At 35.9% G+C, this 23,452-nt stretch overlaps 2 protein-coding genes and 1 long non-coding RNA gene across 6 annotated transcripts in view; 2 read left to right on the forward strand and 1 right to left on the reverse strand.

Annotated features, from left to right (window-relative positions):
- The window catches only part of LOC120536730 (casein kinase I), a 43,311-nt gene extending 32,686 nt beyond the window's left edge, over window positions 1-10,625 (forward strand). For 2 of the 3 annotated variants that reach the window (XM_039765197.1, XM_039765198.1), the window contains exons 7-11: window positions 1,504-1,652; window positions 3,014-3,206; window positions 3,494-3,633; window positions 4,129-4,196; window positions 7,410-10,625. In XM_039765197.1, the coding sequence (XP_039621131.1) occupies window positions 1,504-1,652; window positions 3,014-3,206; window positions 3,494-3,633; window positions 4,129-4,161 (515 nt within the window). In that variant the 3' untranslated portion in view covers window positions 4,162-4,196; window positions 7,410-10,625. The remainder of the gene's footprint in view (window positions 1-1,503; window positions 1,653-3,013; window positions 3,207-3,493; window positions 3,634-4,128; window positions 4,197-7,409) is intronic. The other variant, XM_039765199.1, reaches the window with a different exon arrangement.
- A 3,529-nt stretch (window positions 10,626-14,154) lies between these two features.
- Window positions 14,155-20,133, reverse strand: LOC120536761. The gene is made up of 2 exons (XR_005635188.1): window positions 19,635-20,133; window positions 14,155-15,940 (listed from the first exon to the last, which is right to left on the reverse strand). It is a non-coding gene; the product is annotated as an uncharacterized LOC120536761 (long non-coding RNA).
- LOC120536727 (transmembrane protein 184B-like) overlaps window positions 19,366-23,452 on the forward strand; it is a 57,462-nt gene continuing 53,375 nt past the window's right edge. The window contains exon 1 of one of the 2 annotated variants that reach the window (XM_039765192.1): window positions 19,366-19,680. The gene's annotated coding sequence lies outside the window, so the exon portion shown is untranslated. The remainder of the gene's footprint in view (window positions 19,681-23,452) is intronic. The other variant, XM_039765191.1, reaches the window with a different exon arrangement.

A 23,452-nucleotide genomic window follows, 5' to 3' on the forward strand; every position in this document is an offset into this window, starting at 1 on the left:
CTGTATTAGACTTAACCAAACTGCTGAATCTTGAGAGGAAATAAAAGTTAAAACGGGGTTCCACAATTTTTGCATCTGTACCATGGACTACGATATTAAACACACTGTATCCAGATAATATAACATTACATCATACAAATTTTTGCCCTAGTGAGGAAGTATTACATTCTCCACCTTGGTATATTACAAAGAAGGTATTTACATTATTGACAGTAAATTTGGAGATATGGCTTACAGTTACAATTTTAAAGCACAAATTAAAGAGAGAATATATCTTAATCTTTGTTGAAGCTAATGTGTCTTGTTAAGTTGGGTTGCATACTTTCCTTCTATATTGACTGATGGGTATATTTTATAATGTGAGGAAGATTGTATTATACTGTTTTCATAAAAATGTCTGAGGCAGCATCTGTGAATGATCACAAAATCCCAAGTTTTTACTGCTAATGAAGTTCATTATTCTCTTTCCTGGTCATAGTGTGGATAGTTCTTCCTTTGATCAACTAATTTCCAGAACTAACATTTCCAATTCAGGGAGCAAACCTGGACAGCTCATCAAAAAAGCATATGATACATGTAATTATACCAGAACAAATTGAAATCGCTAGTCCACATAATTGCATGTCTCTTGTTTATCAGAAGAAGGTCTTCCTAGAAAACAAAGCTAACATGAATTTAGAGAGAACATGCAGACTCCACCAAAAAGCAACCAAGAATCAAACTAGAGTTAATTTGATACAACACTACTGCACCACTGTGCCAACACTATTATAATATGAATCCATGGAGCAGATTTAAGTGTAAATTCAGAATATATATAACATTTTTAAGAGACTTCTTAAATTAGTGTATATCTCCAGTTTCAAAAAACACTTAAATTACAGGGTCACAGGGAACAATTATTGGTAATTACTATTGTTTGGCAGATGTTTATCTGCAGCAATTTATAAGATTAGAATAATTTACAGTATGTTTATGTACATATACATACTGTGAGAGGCAGTGGTTGAGCTGGCAAACTTATGATTTTAAAATTCACTTCATTAGGTACCAGACCACTCTGCAGGTATTCTGTATGAACTGTGTGACTGAGATGTGCATTTATAATTCTGTAAAAATGTAATGTTTAATGATATTATTATTTTTATAACAGACTTAAAATTGAAATACAATTATTAATGAGCAAAATTTATGTGTCTCTGTATTATCTGGAAAAGTGTAGAAAAATGAGTATGCAGTATATAGATATACAAAGAGCTACACATGTATTATAGGAGGCAATAAGTATTTTAAAATATTACAATTAACTTTTGTATATTACTGTCTTTTTTATTTTTATTATGTATTTAAAGTTATAACAAGGCAAAATCATCTTGGAAAAAATGCTTTGTTTGCTGCAGAATAGGAAGCCTGTAGATGTACAATATATAGAGTGTTACTTTTTCTGCCTTTAAACTTGCCTATTCATCTTTTACGTCTATTGATTTGTTTGCTTCCTTGCAGCTGAGTTTTCAACTTACCTGAACTTTTGCCGCTCGCTGCGGTTTGATGACAAGCCAGACTATTCATACCTGAGGCAACTCTTTCGAAACCTCTTCCACCGGCAGGGATTCTCGTATGACTATGTGTTTGACTGGAATATGCTCAAATTTGTAAGTAGTAAGCTTCTTTTTGGCTGGTTAGGGACCTGTATACTTTATCGTGCCAATGTAAGCAATTGTCCAACTTCTAAACAGACTTTATCTGTGTAATAATAATATTGTAAAGAGTTATTTTTAGTAATCAAATATTAATATTTTTAATAAATTACTTTAGCAGAACTATGCTGTAAATGACGTAAAAATGTATACATTTTTAAGAAAATGAGCCGATCACAAATGCATTTGCAAAAGCATACAAAGTTTTCCACTGGCACTGTACTTAACTTGTAAAATAACTGAGTGTCATGGAGTTAAAAACGGTTGCCTCTATTTGTAAAATAAACATTTTTATACATAAAAATACATTTGACCCTGTGAAATAGCTGTTAAATACACAGATTTTATAATATGAAATTGTTAATGCACAATATTCACACCTTTCTATTGAGATTCTGCAAGATCAGAATTTTGTTACATGGTTAAGGATAGTAACAACACTTCTCCTAAAGTTCATCTGACACTGTCACAGCTTCACTCTGATCTGTTGATCTTTTTCTGGCCCCCATTCAATCACTGTGTTCTTTAAATAGGATACTGAACAGGATAAGAAATCCCTTGGAATACATGCCAGTCTAAAGAAAAATATTTTTTCCTAAATTATCACTATGGAATTAACATTGTCTTATTTAGTAATGCTAGGTAAATGAATAATACATTTTTGGGAACACTTGTTGTTTAAAATTGGGTATTTACATTACTAAACTGGGCCAATGAGCAAGGCCCTTAACTTGGTGCTCCAGCATGCTGTACAATGGCTGACACTGTGCTCTGACCTCCAAAGGTCAAGCATAAAAAAAATTTCTCCTTAGGAACTAATAAAGTATATAAAAATATATGCAGTTTTAATATGTATATGAATGGTACTACATTGAGACATGTTAGTTTTTATTTACTATGCTAAAGCACAATAATAACTAGGGGTTCTTATACATGGTCCCTTTCTTTTGAAATAAGTTGGATTTTGAGAATTACCATTTTCATTCAAAATAGTTTGACATTTTTAAAAAGTGACTTTTATCAACTTGTATTTAAATAAACTAAGCAAGCTGGCTCAAGTAGTGGAGACTGACATACTGGGGCGTGTAACCTGAAAGTTCACCTTTTATAGAAACTGTGTTGTACAAAGAGAAGCTTTGTTATGCTGTGTACAATGAAAGGTTATATATGAAATACAAAGGTAAATGTAGGGCCTTATTTACCCCTTCTGTTGTCAGGGCATGACGTGAAGTGCTGCAGCCAAAAACAGCATTTGTGAAATGCTCTGGACTGGTTGTAATCTTAAGAAACTGTCCCTTGCATTCTCATTTATCCAGGGTGCTGGGAGAACACCAGAGGAGGGTGACAGAGAAAGACGAGAGCATGACAGAGAAGAGCGTATTGTGCAGACAAGGAGCTCGGCAGCCCGGGCTCTTCCACCTGGGCCAGCAGCTGGAGCAGCTAGTAATCGTGTACGAAATGGACCTGAGCCCGTGATGTCTACACCTGTGTCCCGAGTACAGCAGTCAGGTGAGTATTTCTGACAGCATACTTTTTTATGAAATGTTAGAGATGTGCTATGCCTTAGCTAAGTCACTTTTGTGTTGGTGTTCAGAAGATTTCCTCCTTAGTATCGTTGCCTAGAAGTTAAGTTTTGGGAATACTGGGTGTGTGGGAACGGTCATGGCCTGCCAGTCAGACAGTGCAGGTGCTATTCAGTAGCGTTTTTCCTTCCCAATGCTGAATTTTTTTTTGTCGTGTTTTTTTTTTTTTTTTGGTCTGGAATACATTACTCTTGTCTCACTCCCTTAAAACAGGGAACACTTCCCCTCGAGCAATTTCTCGTGCAGAACGAGAGAGGAAAGTCAGCATGCGTTTGCATCGTGGGGCACCCGCTAACATCTCCTCCTCCGATCTTACAGCTAGACAAGAGGTGGCCCGAATTTCTGCATCACAGGTAAGTGGCCCAAGTAGGGAACCAGTTAACCTGACTTGATGGTTTGTACTGATAAAAGGAGATGAGAAATGTAAATGAAGAATATGATATGTAGGCTCTTAGTCAGGCTTTTCATTAACAAGAAAATCTTGACAGACTGCTGATTGTAGTGTGTACGTTCAATAACCACTTTACAACTTAAAAAAAAATTGTTCTGACTAAACCTGGCAACAGAGACTATTGTGGTTACCACAGGTGATTTTTCTAGTTGTTTAATCCTGTTGAACTGGATTATTGGCTTGTTTGCAAGCAGAAATGGTATCCTGAATTTCCTTTTTTCTTTGTAGACAGTTTTGACTTTACCAAGATTAAAATAAATAATTAAATAAATCAAATTGTAGATTATCTTTCTAACTAGTTATCTGTACATTTGGAGGACATCTTATTTTATTCATGCATGTGTGTGCAAAATCGTACATAATCATCTGTGTAAATGTATGCTTCCACTCCTCTTAGGCCAGCATGCCCTTTGACCATTTGGGAAAATGAACACAAAGCCAGCATCCCATGAGACAATATTTTTGGTGAGTATTCATGAACACCAAGCAATATTTACTGTTAATTCATGACCAAATTCAAGCCTTAAGGGAGATAGTGTTTAGCGGCATTGTGCCATGTATTACCCTCCAGTATTATTGCTATACACCCGATATGCCTGATATACATAAAGAGAGCAAAAGTGTAACTTTTTTTTGAGCTTTGCACAAAGTGGGTTAAATTAATGGTTATATGCTGTTTTGCAATTTTTACCGGTTTACCAAATCAAGAAGTTTGGATTGAAACTTTTAAAATGTATAATCAATTACAGCTACTGGAAAGCTATAAAAAAATGCAAATTTCTTGTTTGAGGCAGCTAAGAATGAGCAGCCACTGCTGCTCTTCTCAACATTTAAATAAAACAGTGTTGGACTTCTGTTGATACCAGCTGCTGGAAAGTAATAGATTATTGAGCTGACAAACTGTGTGGAGAAATGCCACTTTAAAAGGTGTATTTATTTAGTATTTAGCATGAAATCTTGAGCTCTAATCTCTCTAACTGCATTTACAATTATCCCCTATTCATTTTTCAAATGGAGAAAATGACAAAATAACTAAGTCAACACCAGAGTTTTGCATTTGAAAAATATCATAATTTAAATATGTGGTAATATGATCCAATGCATGCTTTACATTTAACTCTGGGTGTGGTACAGTGGATAGTGCTACTGCTGTCACATTTGAAGACTATATAAGAAACATCACCTGGGTGCACTAGGACACATCATCAGTGATATATCCTGAGGTCATCGGGCATTTCAGGTCTCGCAACATCATACACCCTCACTCAGGCGACCCAGCCGGGGTTGATCAATCCCCAACTTGCAGCCCATTAGCGATCCACAGATCAGCCCTCTTTATCCAAAGCCACCTTGAGGCTTTCTCTGCAGCTTCACTTGCGGATTTAATGGCCCTCTTTTTGGTCGCTCCTGTTATGCTCAGCCATGTGAGGATTCTGTAGAGTAAGCGTCCTGCAAATCCTCTGCAGCCAATTTCTATGGGCTCATACTTTGCTATAACCTTCATTTACATAATAATAGTGTGTGGGCAGTTGTCTTGTGTTTTCCATGCTACGACAGAATGGAAAAAGGAGGTTAGGGGTTGAAATTGCAGCTGAACTTGCCCTACCTGCTAACCCTTCGTACAACATAGGCTCAGTCAGGCAGCACAACTATGCTTGAGGGTCGGCACCAGCTGGTAAATGTGACATGCCCAACAGTTTTCAGTTGAGTGAATTGACATGGTCCAGTGACGAGATCAACTACTGCATTTGGAAAATCTAACATACATTACAGATTTCTAGTTGAGGGGTAACATTGGCTTTACAGCTCCAAAGTGATGAGTTTTATCTTCTCACTCTGCGTAGTGTTTTTTTTTTTTTTTTATTCTATTTATTCTTCTGGGTCCTGAGGGTTGTGTGTTAGAGGAAATATTCTACTTACTAAGCATTGGTTTGTATTTAGGTAACTTGCCATATCAAAAAGAAGTAAATTTGGCATCCTCATTAAAATGAATAATGACTTAAGTATGAGCACTGTAAAGCAGAAAAACAACAAAGCTTACCTGATTCCACTGTGAGGACAGTGGTGTTCAAATTCCTTTCTTATTTTTATCTTTTTTTTTTTATTTTACAAAAACAGCTTTAAATGAGTATTTATGTATTTTATTTTAATCTTTATTTCAATTGTTTGTAAAGCTGTGTTGTGGAATAAATCTGAAAGTATTACTAGTGAACAAACATTCACAGAAGTGGAAGTATTGCTGCTGAAGTCCTCCATTGATTATTAATATTAATATAGTTCAAATGCTTCATTTGACATGATTAGATTTAAAAAAAACATTACCTCAGAAGCAGAGACTGATCCTGCACACATTCCTAAACTTGCTTAATCCTCGTCTGCTTTTGCAGCACTAAAGCCTGTCCTGGAAGCACTTGGTGCCTTTGAAGAAGCAAACCATAGACTGGGTGCCGGTCGTTTGAGACTACAATCCTTTTACTCGGATATCTGCTAGAAAGAAATAAGAAAACAAAACTGTAACATTATATATGAAATTTGTAAATTTCAAGATTGCCAGTCAGTTTGCTACAATTTCTAATCTAAAAACATCTCCCTTGTGTCTAAATTGTTATGAATTGTATAACAGACTTAAGTTGTTTTATTCCTTTTAGTGAGCTTACATTTTAAAAGTCTGTCATTAACTAAAAAATTGCTACACAAAGGATTCACTGCACTGTGTTATTCAACAAAGCAATTTCTTCTCAAAAGAATACTAGAGAATGTGTTTGCAATGATGTTAATATTTATATCCTACAGTAATTTATGTTGGGCAATATACACAGGCGCTGGTGATGTTGTGCAATTTAAAATGGTTGCATTGTTTTTACATATTTTTAAGTAATTTTTACTGTGTGCATATATAATCAGATGGGGCACACATATTAATAAAAAGTTTTTGGCAGATTTCAACTACAGTAGTGTAAAAGTAATGTGTGGAAAGTCTGTATCTTGAAAGAAAATGGCCAAAGATGTGACAATTAATAGATGCAAAATGGGTTAACATGGGGCATGCTAAAGAACTGTTCTGTGAACGTTCAATTTGTGGTAAAGAATTTCATTTTTTGAATATTGCTAATGTCTCCGAATGATACAGTATGAATGCATTCAAATTAATACTCTAGTGCCCTATATAATTCATTCAACTTTTAGTAGTTGGTGACCTGACCCCTTGATTAGTAATTGTGTTCTTAGAAACATGCCTATTTTTTTGTAGTCCATTGAAGTGACTCGGACAGAGTTCAGACTAACTCCATCAACCTTATGGCTCAAAGTTGGGAAGTAGAACAGCTTTCCCAATGTCAGTTTTGTAATTAGCGCATTAGAAATAAAAGTAGGAAACAAGCCTCTTTTTGTATTAATTTAAATGAAAATCGTTGATTATCTGCTGTATAAATGGTAGTTGTGTGTTAAGTGTAAATTCAGGTCACTACAGTATATCAAGTTGGTGGTTTTTCCTTTGTGTAATCATCAGATTTTTATCTGTATACTACTTATGCATAATCTTTTTTTCTCCTACTATTCAAAATATTTGGATGCCTCTCCTATTGATTTTTAAGGGTGTATTAATGTGCCATTTCTTTTATTTTTTATAAAAAAATAAGTCATGCCATCCTCTGATCATATTTTTATCTTCTTTTGCAGGATTTTTTTCCTGGTTCCTTTTTTGTTGGTTTAAGTTGTGGGGTTGCAGAACAGAACAGCTCATCCCCCCCCTTCCTGCCTGACGCCAGCTGGAGCCCATTTGCTTGGCAATAAACATGAAGAACCCTCTTGCTCATCTGAGGGAATGGACCTCACTGCAAGTCTTCTCCACTGACTGGGAAAGGCATGTCATTGGGACTGACAATAGACAGCGCTGGTCACGTGTCGACAAAATCTTGTTTTTTTTGTTTTTTTTTTTTTGTTTTTCTGTTTAAATATCACTTCAGCATGCAGGATTGTTGATAGGAACATTAGTGTTGAGGCTAATCTAGTGCACAGAAAACATGATATAATCAGAGGGCGTGGATACACATCTATCTGCCTCATTTTTGACAGGTTTTTCAGATGCCAGGTGGGGTGCTGCACTCCTTTTGGCACAGCACCTTGCAGAAATAATGAATTCCTTTTTATGTTCTGCTGTCTTGTCTAGCAGTCACAGATCATCGCCTCACTTAATTGCTTTTAATTGCTGCTTTTAAAAGATATCATACATTACCTCTGATTTGTTCCCTTTAGTGGCAACATTTATTCAGGATTCTGTATGAAACGGCCAACTCCTCCCAAATCTGGAAAGTGGCTTTTTTAAATGGCAGAGGGATAGGGTAGCATTCAAAGCTGGCCAGTTCTGCCCATTTTTATTTATTTATTTATTTCTATCTATCTTTACTCAATGTCGAGTTCCCACTCGAAGTTGGCATACTGCTCCAATTTAACAATAATCATTTTCTTCAAGACTTACTCTTTGCTTCTTCTGTCAAGATTGTTGCCCAGGAAAGTGGTGCTTCCTGTACACCACACTCCATTTCCATTGGCATTGATTGGATTATTTGCACCAGCATACATGTGATTATGTGACACTCTTGTATAAACCTTTTGCTTGCATCTGGATTTTAATGTATAGCTGCTGTTTGTTTATTTTACAGAGCAAAATAGTATTCAGTTTTTTAATATTCTATATATATTTTTTTCTAAAGATTTTTTGCCATGCTGCTGTTTTAGCCAATTTCTATAAATAAAAAGACACATTGCAATTATTCTCTTCCCCTGTGGCAAAGAGGAGGAAGCCGAAAATGAATGTTTTAAGGGGGAGTAACCCATCTTGAATGCGTCCCATAATTGTTTAACCAAAAAAAAAACTGGCTTACTGCCTACTTCGGTAGCTGGCGCAAATAACGCAATGAGTGATTATGAGATGATATGCAGAGGCACTTTGCCTTGAGCTGATGGCCAAGTACATACGCGTGTGTGTGTGTGGGCAGAGGCCACTTTGGACTACTTAATTTGACAGTTAACACCAAAAAAAAAATACCAAGAGTAGTTTTGATTTTCCTCCTACATTCTGCAAGTTTGCAATTCCAGACTCTTGAATCTGTGAGGGAGGGGAAAACAATATCAGAGAAACTAATTGTATGAAATCCTTCCATATATTTTATTGTTCACTTCTGTCATCTGACATACCCTACTGCAACCCCTTACTGTTCAGTTTCAGATTTTTTTGTGCTTGAACTACCCTCATGTGTTTACTCGAGCAGTTGCTTTAAATCTAATGTTTATGGAACAGCTGGAATATTTCACAATGGAGAATGTAGAAACACCCCCTTTCCCCCCTTTTTTAATATCTACTTTTTGTAATGTCATGCCCATGGCAAAAATTCCCAGCCTTTACATTTACACTTTTTTTTTCCTTTGAGCTGTGTATTTCTATTTCTTTCTGCACACACTCACTTTTTCAGTGCCCCACCCCCACCTATTTATTTACTCTATTGAATTTCTCACTTATGTTTACTGTCATAATAACTGAATAATTTAAGTAATATTTGTGTAGGGGTGGAAGAGAAGGACTTTTTTTTACTTAAGTGTAAATATTTTTTTTAGTGTAAAGACAAAACGTGATGATTGTTTTAATGATGTTATGTAGAGAAATTAAAAACGGAAGAGTTTAAATAAAACACACAAAGACTTATAAAAGGTAACTTTGCAGAGGGATGTGATCACAATGTCCACTGAAGATTTTCTTGTATGTTTGGTTGCGGTTGGCTGTACGTGGAATTTTGGAGCTGTGCTTAACCGTATGTGCTCCTTTGTCTTGACCTCCCTGCCTTTTTTTTTCCTTTTCTATAATTATTATTAAAGTTAATTGGGATGCCTCTCCTCCCACTTCAGGGACAACAATTTAATTGTGTCTAACCATACCAGACTGGTGCCCAGGGTGCCTCATTTTATTCTCCTATAAATGACCTCTATTTGCCAAACTGAGCCAATATACAACATGTATCTATTTTCCCCCCAGTACAAATCCTAAGACAAAAAATATAACACACATTTGCCATAACCTCAAGCCTGTTCCCCCTATTTGAAGGATAATCAGAATTTGTCTTTGGCTCATTTTTAAAGGTCACTTTTGGATGGTCTTTGGTTCACTAAAGGTGTTGTCCTTGGATTCTTGGAGAAGTTTAAAAGGGTCAACATGACACAAGGGACACAAAGTTAGAGGACAGCATTTTTTTTAGGTGCTGCGTTTCAGGAGCCTGTCTAGACAGAGTCTCAAATTCGTAGAGCTGGCAATTTGGACTTATTATATAGTATCCACATTTGAGAGTGGCATGGGTTAGACAGAACGTTGCTGTCTCTCCAAACCACCCAAAATATTGGGAAAGATAGCGATGGGCTTTGTTTCAGTGGAAAGAAGCTGTTGTTGAATTTGAGAATCGGTCTGATGAACCATAAGATAGGTTTGATTGGTTAGGTGTGGGAAGATGCATTTGATTGGACTGCTGGAAAATGTGGTGGCTTTACAGATCGCTTGTTGGCTTGCTGCGCCTGTAGATGTTTGAAATGTTATTGTAGTCTGTTTATCTTGGCGTGGGAAGGGAGAAGCCTGGGGTGGTGGTGGCAGTTGTGGGAGGGGGGTGTAAAGGGAGTTCTGCAATTTGGGGGGTGGGGGGGAGGTTGGTTAGGGAACAGATGGTTTCTGTAGTAGTAATGTACGGATTCAAACGAGTGACACATCCCTTGTCTCAGCCAGGACACACAATTGTTGTATTGCGTGATGAATCTTGTACAGTTCTTTGTTTAACACTATTTAACTTTATTTACAACAGCATTTGTGTATATTTTATGAAATAATTAAAAGTTAAATAAAAAAAGCTCAAAACACATTTGTCAGTTTTATTGGTTTATTGGAGGGGGGATGGAAATGTACTCTTAGCAATATACTAATATGTATCACCTGTCAGCCTCTTCCCTTCATTGTACAAAAAACAGACATTGGCATTTGTCACTCCAGAGAGAGAATAACAGCAAGCCGTAGGTAGGATATCAGTGGTTGACTACTTATTGGACAGCTTTGTGGGTAGTTTTCGTAAAAACTGACCCAGTGCTATTAAATTATATATAATATTTTTTAAGTTGTGTTTAGGAACATTTATCATAACTTTACATTTATTTTTTATATTTAATTTAGCATAGCAACCTAGCCTGTCAGTTATTTTGGCTTCCTCTGTCTTCTTTAATTGCCTAGCAGAGTCCAACAGCTTGCATCCAGCTCAACTTGGGATTCTAATTGCTCTGTGATGACCTGATATTTTCTTTAACTATTTAGTTTTTTGTTTTTTTTTTAAGTACACTCCTGCATTTGTTACTTGGTATACTAATCAAAAAAATTAATAAACTTGGATTTCCATTAAACTCAAGTCAAATTTACATAGCACTTTTAAAACAACTAATAGTTGACCAAAGTGCCTTAAAACAGTAAACTAAATGGGTAAGAAAAAGGAATTAAAATTACATTCAAATAACAGGATAAAAAAGTAAAGGCACAATTAACAGACAGCCAAGACAAATGGTGCACAATGAACAACCAGAAAAATAGATATAGAGTTAGAAAACAGAGTTTAAACTACAAAGATAAGCAATTACGTCAATGTGACCTGGAAGCAACTGAATAAAATTCAAGTGTTTAACTATGATATAAAACTAGTTGTGGGAGCTGATGTTCTTCAGAGGAGCAGGCTTTTCCATTGGGAAGACACACTACATAGAAAACGTGATCACCCCACAGCTTCAAGTGTGTGCATGGAACGGACAGTAGTAATTTATAGAGGATCTGATCCAGATGAGCAGGGCCATCAGAAATCAACAAGATAGGCAAGAGCAGGCTCATGTAAAGCATTGAACACAAGCAATAAAATCTTAAAATCCACTCTGTATTTCACAGGAAGGTAAAGAAGAGAAGCTAATACAGGTGGAATGTGTTTTAAGTGCCAGTTAAGTCTCTGGCAGCAGCATTTTAATTAGTTGTAGTTGGGACAGAGATGAGTGGCAAACAACATCCTAGGGGGAGAAAACTACAGTTGTCTAAATAGGCTGAAACAAAAGCATGAATAAATGTTTCCAGATCATTGAAAAGTCAGAAATGGTGTAACTTTAATGATGGCGCTAAGCTGAAAAAGCTATTTTTAAACACAGCATTTGTCTAATATGTTTGAAATATGAGTCAAAAATCACACCAAGGTTTCTAGAACAAGACTACTGTTGGTATTATTAACAGAGGTAGAAATATTGAAAAGGTATCAAGAAATTGGCAGAACTGCTACCTGATTAGGCTTTGTCCCCCTGCCCTTAAACTGGATTAGGGAGACTGGATAATAAATGGATAAAAAAACAAGCAGCATTATTGGATCAAATGTCTATTTAAAAAAAATGTTATGCTGAAATGTTTTTGAACAGGCTCTTTAGAACATATATGAAGGGATTTAAATATAAATGGTTTGGGTTGAAAGAAAAAAAAAAGCATTTAAATTATTAGCTTAACTTTTATCAGAAACCTTTATTATTATTATTATTAATGGCCTGTTTAAATAGTCCTCCAGGGGCTGCTCTTTACTCAGTATATCCTTTTACTGAATTTATCATCGAGCAAAATTTTGAGTTGTTTTTTTCCCATATAGCAGTATCACATATTTTCCTGGTGAGGTTTGGTATTCTTTGTGCAGCATCTACTATACACTCAGCGTGCCATTGGACCCAATCAGTTAACAAATGTCACAATAAACATGTACAGTAGTTTACTGCACAATACAGACAGAGGGCCTAAATGGCCTTTTGGCTTGGGTCATATAGTGTACTTTTTCCTAAACACTATTTTATACCCCAGTTTGATTACTTTCTCTAACATCTGTGTGGTCTGCAATTTTGTTTTTCTCTTTCATCTGGCTTTATGTGGCCTCTTTAATTTACATTACCTCCATTAACAATCTTGAGAAACAAAGACTAAAAACCTTTGATTATATTTTAATATTTGGAAAAGTACACTACTCAGAGCCTGTCTAATGAGAGGGTGAAAAAATAAGCAGAGAATCTATAACAAAGAAGACATATTTACAAAAGTGGATTTATAATATATTACACTTAGGATGGATGAATACTAGAAACACAGTAGCAAATAAAATACATTACCTATGGCTAGTCTTGCTCTGCTAACAGATGTTTAATACTGTCTGCCAGGTAGTGTAACTCGCCTAGTTGACCACCTTAAAGTGCTACTAATTTTCCTGATCTTGCAGTTCCTGGTTCACTCCTACATGTCTATAAAAGGGTGTCACCAACTCTTTAAATAACATCCTGCTTTATTAGCCAACAGTAATAAACATATCAACTGCTTGGCTGTAAGTCTCCTTGTAGCTTGGGAGAAACTAGCCTGCCCCTGCCCATTTTACAGCTTTAATGTTTTTCAATTGGTGTGCACATTCAAAGAATACTACCCCATTGTTAATGATAATGGTTCAATTTTGTATTTTAAATTTGGGGAAGAGAAAGTGGGTCTTCCCCAATATATATATATATATATATATATATATATATATATATATATATATATATATATATATATATATATATATATATATTTGAATTTTGCTCTACTTATAATTTAGTACAGAACATACATTTGATTATTTTTCCTTTTTTAGTGAAGAACATTAATTATTGTACATTCTCCAAAAAGCCTACTTCTTGATTTACTGTACAATAAACTGTAAAAGCATCAAGAATCAGACAAATGTAAACATAAAGGTTATGCTCAACTTTTCTCATGAATACACCTAAAATGACTAAATGAAATGAGACAATATGAAGTGTAAATTAAAACTATTTATCTACATTTCAAAAAAGGCCACTCTTCCATTTGTCCCATTACTGCAAGCTAAAGCCTGTCTCAACAGCAGGATAAGACATGCTTCATCACAAGGCATATGTGTTAGCACTCCCACAGTCTCTCATTACAGGCCAATTTAGAATTGTCTACCTTGCGCATGCAGAAGGAAATCAGAATACCTAGGCAAATGCTATGAGACAAACTGTACTCTCTACAGGACAATGACCAATTCTTAAATTAAACTTTGATCCCTGTAAATTGTTGCAACATTGCTAACCATTGAGTTAAAATAACACTGTCAAAACCAACTCACTTCAAATCTGAGTGACCTAATTTTATGGAGGTCATATTGGTCTGTTAGAATATCCCAGGCCACCTGCAAAAACATATAAATAATAAAAAACATGCACAAAAATGGGTGTATGTGCCTGCTTTACCTTCAAAAACTCACCCCATGGCTCTACTGTTTTGGTGTGAAAAAGTGGATGTGACTATGAATGTTAAGCCATTATGCATGTACTATATTAGTAGTTTTTTTTTTAACCAGAGTAAAATACGTATAAAGTGCTTTTAATTCCCCTTGTATTAATTTTTGGAAACCCAATGTAGAGAGAGAAGAAAATTTTAACTCAGTTAATTATCAGCTTTGCCTGTGGCAATGTCAATAATTAATTAATTTGGTAAGGATTCTGTTTAATTTCCTTAAATTTTTCTGTATGAGAGTGCCGTTACACTTGTATCAAGTTAACTGAAGCAAACATTTTAAGAAACAGAATACAATTTATAGAAAAACACAATTATGAAAACATAACAGCATATATATCGAAATACAAAGGAGGTTATAGTTTACATGCCTTTAAAAGTTCTAATTTATCTTGCCACAGATGCAGTTTTACAATATCAAGTCTTTAAGGATGATATCCAATATTGTGTGGAATTTTTGCTCCAGGTTCAAGTGGAGGACGTTTCTATTAGCATTTCTCAGTGCTACATGCTGTTTTGTTTTCGGTTTGCTGCAATGCTGCCTTTCTCAACTCACTGTTAAGCTCTTTGCAGTGTTCCTCCGCAGCTTCATATGGAAAAGCAGGAGTCTTTCTGGTACTGTACTTGTCGGCTTCCATCTCCCCATCAGCTTTTTGGTTCCAAAGAGCCAAAAGTAATGAGTGCAGTTAGTTTTGAAGAAAGGTGTAACCTCTGGTGATTGAGTCAATGTCACTTCCAGTTACAGAACCAGTTCCTGCTCATAGGAATGTTATTATGCCCATCATATTCATGCAGATTCAGTTTGTGGTCAAATGCCAAAGATAAAAGTCCATTTGGGTGCCTTTTTGTTTGATTGAGCTTCTGCAAAGTTGTCTACTCGACTCTGATTTACACCATTGTTATCAGATGGAAGTACAGACCTGACCAAAGTTTGGTACAGCTACAGTTTAGCCATTTTATCTGAAATGCCAGTTGGGGTAAGATGCAGCTAAATTTCTACATTCCCGTTAAAATTTTCCTCTCTTAACAGGCCTTGTGTGCCACTAAAAGCCTACCAGACACCAACAAAACTATACAGGAGTGGATATGTAGAAAAGTTTTTAATTACGTTCAAAACAAGATCTAAGAAAACATGCATGTATGTGCAGAACAGGCAACACATATGTATATTTACATTTGTGTATAAACCTTTAATAAATGCATAAAATACAAGAAACCAAGATTAAATATATATAGCAAATGTCTTTAGTATTGAAAAAAATACATTAAGTAAAGAATTCTTTAGTATCCTTCATGGTGAACATGTAAAAAGCCTCATACATGTAGGGTATGATTTTTTTTTAACCTAGGTACACTTTGGGGAAGGTAAAATGATTTATTTAGCATCATTAAGGAGGAGGTGAGATTTCAGCCTGCTGAACTTAACTTCCTTAGCTACTAAACCACACTTTCTGCAGTTTATTAATGATTAGCAGACTACTTCCAGATGATATCACAGTTGAGCAATATTTATACCTCTCTTGACTATCATACCAAATCCTCTTCCAAAAAAATAAAAGATAAAGTTGTACAACTGTCTTAACATCCCCACAAACACACTAATAACATAATGTGTGGACCTAAAATAAACTAATAGTAGTAAATGAAAATGACAATTAACTTAATTTTATTATTTCTGAAACATTTTGTACATTACTGAGGCAGGAGATCTTGTACAGATCCTGGAAATAATGAAGACAGTACATGAACCAACCTGGGATGAGATGCTCGTCCATCAAGGTAAATACTCACATATGCTGAGAGTCTGCTATTACCAATCAATTATGTCTCTGGACTGTGGGATCAAAAAATATAAACACGAAAGGGGTTAGCAAATTTTACTGAATTCTCTGCAGCCTTTATTGCTTACCATTTCATTATACTACATCAGAAACAAACAAAATATTTGCATTATCTTCAGCTTTGCAACAGTGTCCTATTGATGGATGATACTCTAGTCTGTTTTGGAGGCATTACATAGCTCCATGCAACAATTTGTTGAATGTTCAGAGTTGTAGGGAATTTAACTTTTCTAAACATATAATCCGACAAGCAACATTTTAAATTTCTATGTAATTTCAAGTTTTTAAAGATTGCAACTAGGAAGTATGCATTTATATTTTCATCAAAGTATGTAGTCCGAAACAGTAACAAGATGTATAACCCACCGATGGGTTATATTCGAATACTATATAAGAGGCTCAACTGAAAGCATAGCAATACAGGATACACAAGTCACTCTGATTCCCATTTCTTCTGAAAATGCATGATTAGGTGTTTTTAATTAGGCCAACACTTTGCTTAGAAAGAAAATTTTGTTCACTTTATTATGAATGCAGCTATTAATTTAAAAGTCTAGTTGATCTGTATAGCTGATGGCATTAGTAAACTACTTTCATCATATATGTTTTGGGTATCATTTTTAACAAAATGCATGAATCTTATCATATATTTTGTTTTAATTACTAATTATTTAGCCTAATGATATACTCCCAAGTGGAAAAAAAACAGTTGCGATCCTGCATACATCAAATGTTTCAGACAAAACAAAACATAGAAAAGGCAACTTAGTAATGAATTATATTTCACTTAGTAATTCCATATTAAGAGTAATGCAGAAAAGATTTTCAGCTACAGTACAAGGCAATGGTAAAATTTAACAAAAATCAGAGAAATGATGCCCAATATTAAATGAAGTTTAATTTCAAAATATGACAAAAACAATAAACAATTTTGTAGAATCACTGGTGTGAGATTGTTCGTCAAGGGTCCCATTCTCTACTGAAATCAATTTTTAAAAAACATGAAATATCCTATTGTCTGGCATGTTAAGACTCTTTCAGAATATGTTAAAGGCTAGTTCACGTTTAGCAAAAAGAGCTACAGTGAGAACACTGCAGAAAATACAGGGAAAATAAGGTAACGTAGGTTATTTTTATTATAAATTTATAAAATATGAATTCAAGAAGAAAAGATGAGTATGACACAAAAGTACATAATGTCAGATTTTATTTCTGTGCAATATTATTACATATAACATCCATCCATTATCCAACCCGCTATATCATAACTACAGGGTCATGGGGGTCTGCAGGAGCAAATCCCAGCCAACACAGGGCGCAAGGCAGGAAACAAACCCGGGCAGGGTGCCATCTCACTGGCGGTCACACACACACACACCCACACAGCAAGCACACACTAGGGATAATTTAGAATCGCCAATGCACCTAACCTGCATGTCTTTGGACTGTGGGAGGAAACCAGAGCACCCAGAGGTAACCCACACAGACACGGGGAGAACATGCAAACTCCACGCAGTGAGGACCCGGGAAGCGAACCCGGGTCTCCTAACTGCAAAGCAGCAGCACTACCCACTGCGCCACCGTGTCGCCCTACATATAACATAAGTAATATTAAAAAATTGCATTTGTTGTGTTTAGTCCCCCAATTCTAGCTGAGCAAGTACTGGGACACATGACAGATGGGTGATTTTAATTGCTCCAGTGAACCATGTACCTTTAATTATAAACACATTAAAGAGCTCTAGAGTGTGTAGAGTTGATTATAGTCACTTGTGTTTGTATTTGGGCTCTGTTGTTAATATCAAAAGTACAAAACAAGATGACAGGTTGCTCTGATTTATTTACATTAAGTGGGTGGCACAGTAGCACAGTGGTTAGCACCACTGCCTCACAGCTTGAGAGTTCTTGAATCAAAACAGTCTAGGCTTTCCCTGTGTGGACTTTGTATCTTCTCTCTGTATCACTGTCAGTTAACCACTGGTTACACCAGGTTTGACCCCATATAGCTAAATATGTGGATGTTAGGTGACTGTGCAATTCTAAATTGACCCTGTTATGCGAGTTCAGGGCGGGTTTTGTCTGATACATTCAGAGGAAGTTGAGCAAGCAAAAGGTGACCTGGATTTCTACGGGAGTTACATGTGAATGACATTTCTGTTTTAATTATTAAAATATTAATTACAAATAATTAATATATAATTATGTGATTGAGATAGTGAAATGCTGACGGAATTTGTCTATGTTACCGCATAGAGAGATAAGTTACATCATCCAGGTTAATGTTTGTTAAGGTAACAACTTGTTTGTTAATGTTTTTGCTGCTGTATACAGTACATCTATATTTCCTCTTGGGATTAATAATATAATCTAATTTAAATTATTCAGTCAGTTTCTAATATTTTAATAATGAATCATTTCATTAGTGGACATGACAAGCTGGACCTACTCTACTCAAATGTTAATGGCTTTATATATGAACCTGTGGCACAACTGGGCAGGGCTGAATCTTACTACTACCTACCTGACTGTTATTGACAGCAACAATATTCTTATTATCCAAGTTAGAAGTTATTCTGTGTGTTTAAGTGGCTGTTGTTTACGATATTTGTATTTTTTTCTTTAGCTTCTTTAAAGTTGTAATTTCCCCTTGGGGACAAATAAGATATTATTTATCTATCTAAATGTTCATATATCTATATGCCTGCTTTCTTCATTACTCCAGAACCAGCTCTGGCCACCCACAACTTTGAATTGGTTTAAGCAGGTTTGAGAATGTTACATTATGTAGACCCAGTAAGATCATTCATAAACAGATCAAGTTAGCGGATTTTGCAGGTTTTTAAATACATATGGATTTAAAGCACATTACTATAGCTGACAATCCCATATATGAGGAATTATTGTAAAACAAAAATAATGACCCAGTGGAGAGCTTGAAGGTTATGTTTTATATATGTTGAAATATTTAGTAGGTCATCAAAAGTCTTCTTTATCCACACTGGTCGATTTATTAATAGTTCTACTTTGAGACAAGGGCAGAGCAAATTTGGAAAAAGGATATATTAAAACTTAAAACAAGGAACTTCAAATGAACCCTCAATACGCAATTCCATCTCACTTCCCGCAAGTCATTTGTTTTCTGGATAAAGTAGAAATAAAGAGCTGCTCCACTTTTAAATACCCTGCTTGTACCGTGAAATGTGCTTTCACGTACTCTAGCAGTCATTTGTTGTTGTTTTATATTATGTGAGCTCGTTCTTTTCAAGATCTGACTCTTTCCTGGGAATTCTTCGTTTTCTGTTATTTTTGTTCCGTGGGCTGCCACGCTGTCAGATCTTCACTCAACTTATTGTGTCGTCTCTTTAAAACGAATTCCGTTACGTCAGCCGAAGCTGGTATTGCGCATGCGCGGCGGCGCCCCGGGCTCTAATCCAGAGAGACAAGGCTGGAGCGACTGGTGGATTCAGAGACTGACAGGGAACTAACAGAATAGAAAAGAAATACATCCCAGCTGCAACAGCGGCGGCCGAGTCTGCCACATCCAGGCGAGACTATGGAGCGAGGAGACGGCTTGCTGCGGCGGCAACTGGTGCCAATGCGCTGAGTCCTTTTGTTTGAGCGTTTTTTTGCACTCAAGTGCTGAAGTAAGCGACGTTAGTGGAGAGAGAGAGAGAAAGAGACGCTCACCTCAGGCGGCGACGTGGATGGTTCGGCTTCCCTGGATCCTGCAGAGGTAGGAAGACTGTTGTTGTTGGCAGTCGCTGGCACCGTCACCCCTCCTGTTGGGCTTTGGGTACGCCCTTCGAGCTGGGTCAGTTTTCGACCTCACAGTCCTCGGAACCGGCGACTATCTCAAGCCGTGTCCTCGGGGTTTGTGTGTGTATGGGGTGATGTCAGGGCGCGCGCTGCCTAAGTATCCCGCGCGGTCGGGCATCGCGATACAGGCGATGGCGCGAGGAGGTCCACGCTCTCTTCTAGCTCTGCAGATTGTCCGAGAGAGAAATCGAGATTGCGCTTTAGCGGCATACGCCTCCGATAGAGATTGCGCTTCAGCGAAGGTCTCATAGGAGTGTGAAAATAATGACGAATAATTAAAGAACCGTTATAGTCTCAGTCCGTCCTTAGTCGACGGGTTCCACCTTTGTCGTCTCGCCCGGCTCCATCGAACCATTTCACGCTATCAGTAATTTTCGTGTGTCGGTCTTTGAGCCTCGCTACCGCCCACGTTGAAAACAAAGTGAGAAAACCCATTGGGTAGTCTCAGTTAACAGAATGCACATGAAATCAAGCAAGGCTTTCGCTTTTGAAGGCGTTTCAAGTTATTGGAAAGTGGCTTCATTCACTTTGAAGGCGTTTCAAGTTTTTTGTGTCGCTTATTTTTTCAGGTTTATAGGTGGCGTAAAATATGTGTATATATTGTATATAGTTTGCGCTCTTAAACAGAGTTGATGGCACTCTTATGAAAATAATACAAAAATTATATTGTACTAATTTGATGGCAATCTTATGAAAAAATACATAAAATATATTGTACTAATATTCGTAACCGGCCGCGTTTTTATCAAATGGCGAGACATCACGTTTTGTGTTTGCCGTTAATCTGAGCATTGAGAGTAAATTCATACTGCATAATAAGTGACATTCTGACCAGGAATTTTTTAATTTCGTATTTTTTCGCATGGGTGTAATGGCTTAGTAGGTCATTGGAATATTTCAGTCCGTGTTTTTTTACCTCAAATCCGTGGACATTAAATTCAAATGCACATTTTTTTGGCCTGTAACTGCACAAACCAAAATTATAAGGTGGTGGTTGGCATTGACCTGTAATAGTATACTGCGAAGGAGCAGAAGTAATCATGCGCAGGAATTCCCAACAAGCAAATATAATGAGATGCTATGCTTTTATTTTAATTCTGTGTAAAGGGTAAATAGTATGATCGGAGAGGCACCGAGTATTTTACGTGACAATTGGATTTCATAGCTGTGTGTCTTCTAGCCACCTATTGTAACATCAGAGACCTTAGTTAACCTCTCTTATCGTTCAGATTTTTGAACTGCTCCAGTATGTAACTACTGGAATGTTTGAATTTGTCCAATATAATCTCATCGACCTCTGCGGTACTTTAAATTCACGTTTAAACCTTTATCTCCTGGGATAAACTAAAGCTGTCGGTGAACCTGAACTGGAGAAAATGGGTTTGGAAAATAAATGGATGAATAAAAGAATAATGTCTTGGTATAGACATAAAAATTATATACAAGTAATCAAACATTCCTTGCTTAAAAATGACTTTTTCAGGAGCCTGCCGTTCCTTGTTTCATAAGAAATATTTACTAAAACTCAATAACAATATTATAACTTATTTCACCGTCGACTTTATAAACAGTCCTTGTGTAGTTAGTGCATCTTTATAACAAATTTTGCAACACATCATAATCAAGTTCAGATTGACTGGAGACTTGAATGTTTCAGTTCTATGTATAATTTCAAAATCAAGTCAAAGTGAACTTTATTGTCATCTCAACCAAATACAAGTATACAGATAGAGAAAATTGTGAAGCTCAGGGTCCACAGTGTAACAACGTGAAGTGCAAATAATAAATTAAAAATTAAAATTAAAACACAAGACATTGTGCAAAGACAAGACTAAGAAGTAGCTGCAATATTGACGTGTAGTTAGCAATATGAACATTGATGCAATGTATGGTATTTGAAATCTAGATACATAAATATAGTCAATAGATATGTAATATAATAAATAAATAATACATATAGATAATACAGAAATTCAGTGTATGAAAATAGTTGTTTAAGACGTGTAAACAATGACCGATCAGAATGTTTCACAGCAGAAGGATATCAAGAGTTACATCATTATTACATTACATCACATTGCAATAAATGTTACCACTATAACATTAACGGAATGCTCCACCCAAAAGTAATATTTTTTATATATGTTACTTTACCCCATGTAGTTTTTAGTGGTTGCCGAGGAAAAATTTTAGTCTTGTGTTTTTATGCAGAATGGAGAGCAAAAAGTTTGATACGATAAAAGCCAATAAGTGATAAATGCAGTACAATACAAACAATGTGAAAAACTAATTCATTGGTCAGTTATCCAATCGAATACTCAAAACATGCAAAACACATACTTTTTTGATAAAATAATGTTAATATATACTCTAGAATAATTGGTGCCCATCATAAACAGGAAATTAAATTCTATTCTGTCCTCTTCATCTGTTGGTCAGCTGTTCTCTCTTAAATTCAAAAAGTCATTCCCATGAGGCTTTAGTTTCTTGTTTATGATGTGTGCCGAATTTTCCGGAGAATGGAGTATTCCTTTACCTATGTAAATTTTCAGTTCTTATTCCATTGAGTATTGAGTATTCTTATTCCATTGAGTATTTAAAATTTATATGTTCAAATTTAAGGTATCGGTAACTAATTATCAAGTATCTATGTTTCTGCACTTGACTAGGATGTCAAAGTACGAGTTTAATAAACAATATTTGCTTGGGTTTAATTTTGTGTTTGCATCCTCATTTTTGCATTTAATTCCAGACTTGGAGTAATAAATTAATCTGATGTAATAGAAACTGTTTTCCTTAGTTTGTTTTAACTTTTAGCATTGTTTAATGCACAGTATATCTACTACCTTATAATACGATAAAAAGAAAACTGTCTGCCTGACATGTTTAAATTTCATATATAAATATTTCCATTTCCTATCATTGTGAAAGTCACTCATTTCTGAAGACTACTGATGCAATGCTTTCATATCTATCTATCTATCTATCTATCTATCTATCTATCTATCTATCTATCTATCTATCTATCTATCTATCCATCCATCCATAGGCCACATATTTTTTTTTTTATTGTAGTTGTGTTTTTTTTATGGGAAGATTACTCAAAACAAAAACTGCAGGTTCCATTTTTGTTGAACTGATCGAACAGCTTTAGAGGAATAGGTTGTCATATGTATCTCCTTTTGTTTAGCTTCTTACCCATTCTGTTTCCTCATTGCTTCCAGCAGTTTGCCACTAAGGCTGTTTTTTTCCCTAGATACATCTCTCCCCATTGCAGGACAGCTGTACTGTTATATAAAGGTTGTTCTGTGGAATTGTAAATAGTGGGCTCTATTTTTTTTTTTTCCCCTAAAGTAGATCTGTGTTTTGTTTTGGGCCACAACTTGAGTGACTTCTTGTTACGTTTCTCCTGAATTTTGGATGAAAGTATATGGAGATGGAAAAACATCCCCCCCCATCATCATCCATCAACAAATCATTTAATCCAGATCACGAAAATGCATGTTTGGGATTAGAATGCCAAATCCAAGGGCTACTGTTGGAGGATAGAGGCACCGTCTGCTCTTCTGTTTGTCCATTCGCTGCTCAAAGCAGTATTTCTAAACAGTTTTCCTTGGAGAGCTCTGCTGCTGCTGTTTTTTGTGTTGTATTGGAGGTTTCTGTCCCTGGTCTTCATTAATAGAAAGACA

This window comes from Polypterus senegalus, chromosome 10, assembly GCF_016835505.1.
Source record: "Polypterus senegalus isolate Bchr_013 chromosome 10, ASM1683550v1, whole genome shotgun sequence".
Taxonomy (NCBI): Eukaryota; Metazoa; Chordata; class Cladistia; order Polypteriformes; family Polypteridae; genus Polypterus; species Polypterus senegalus.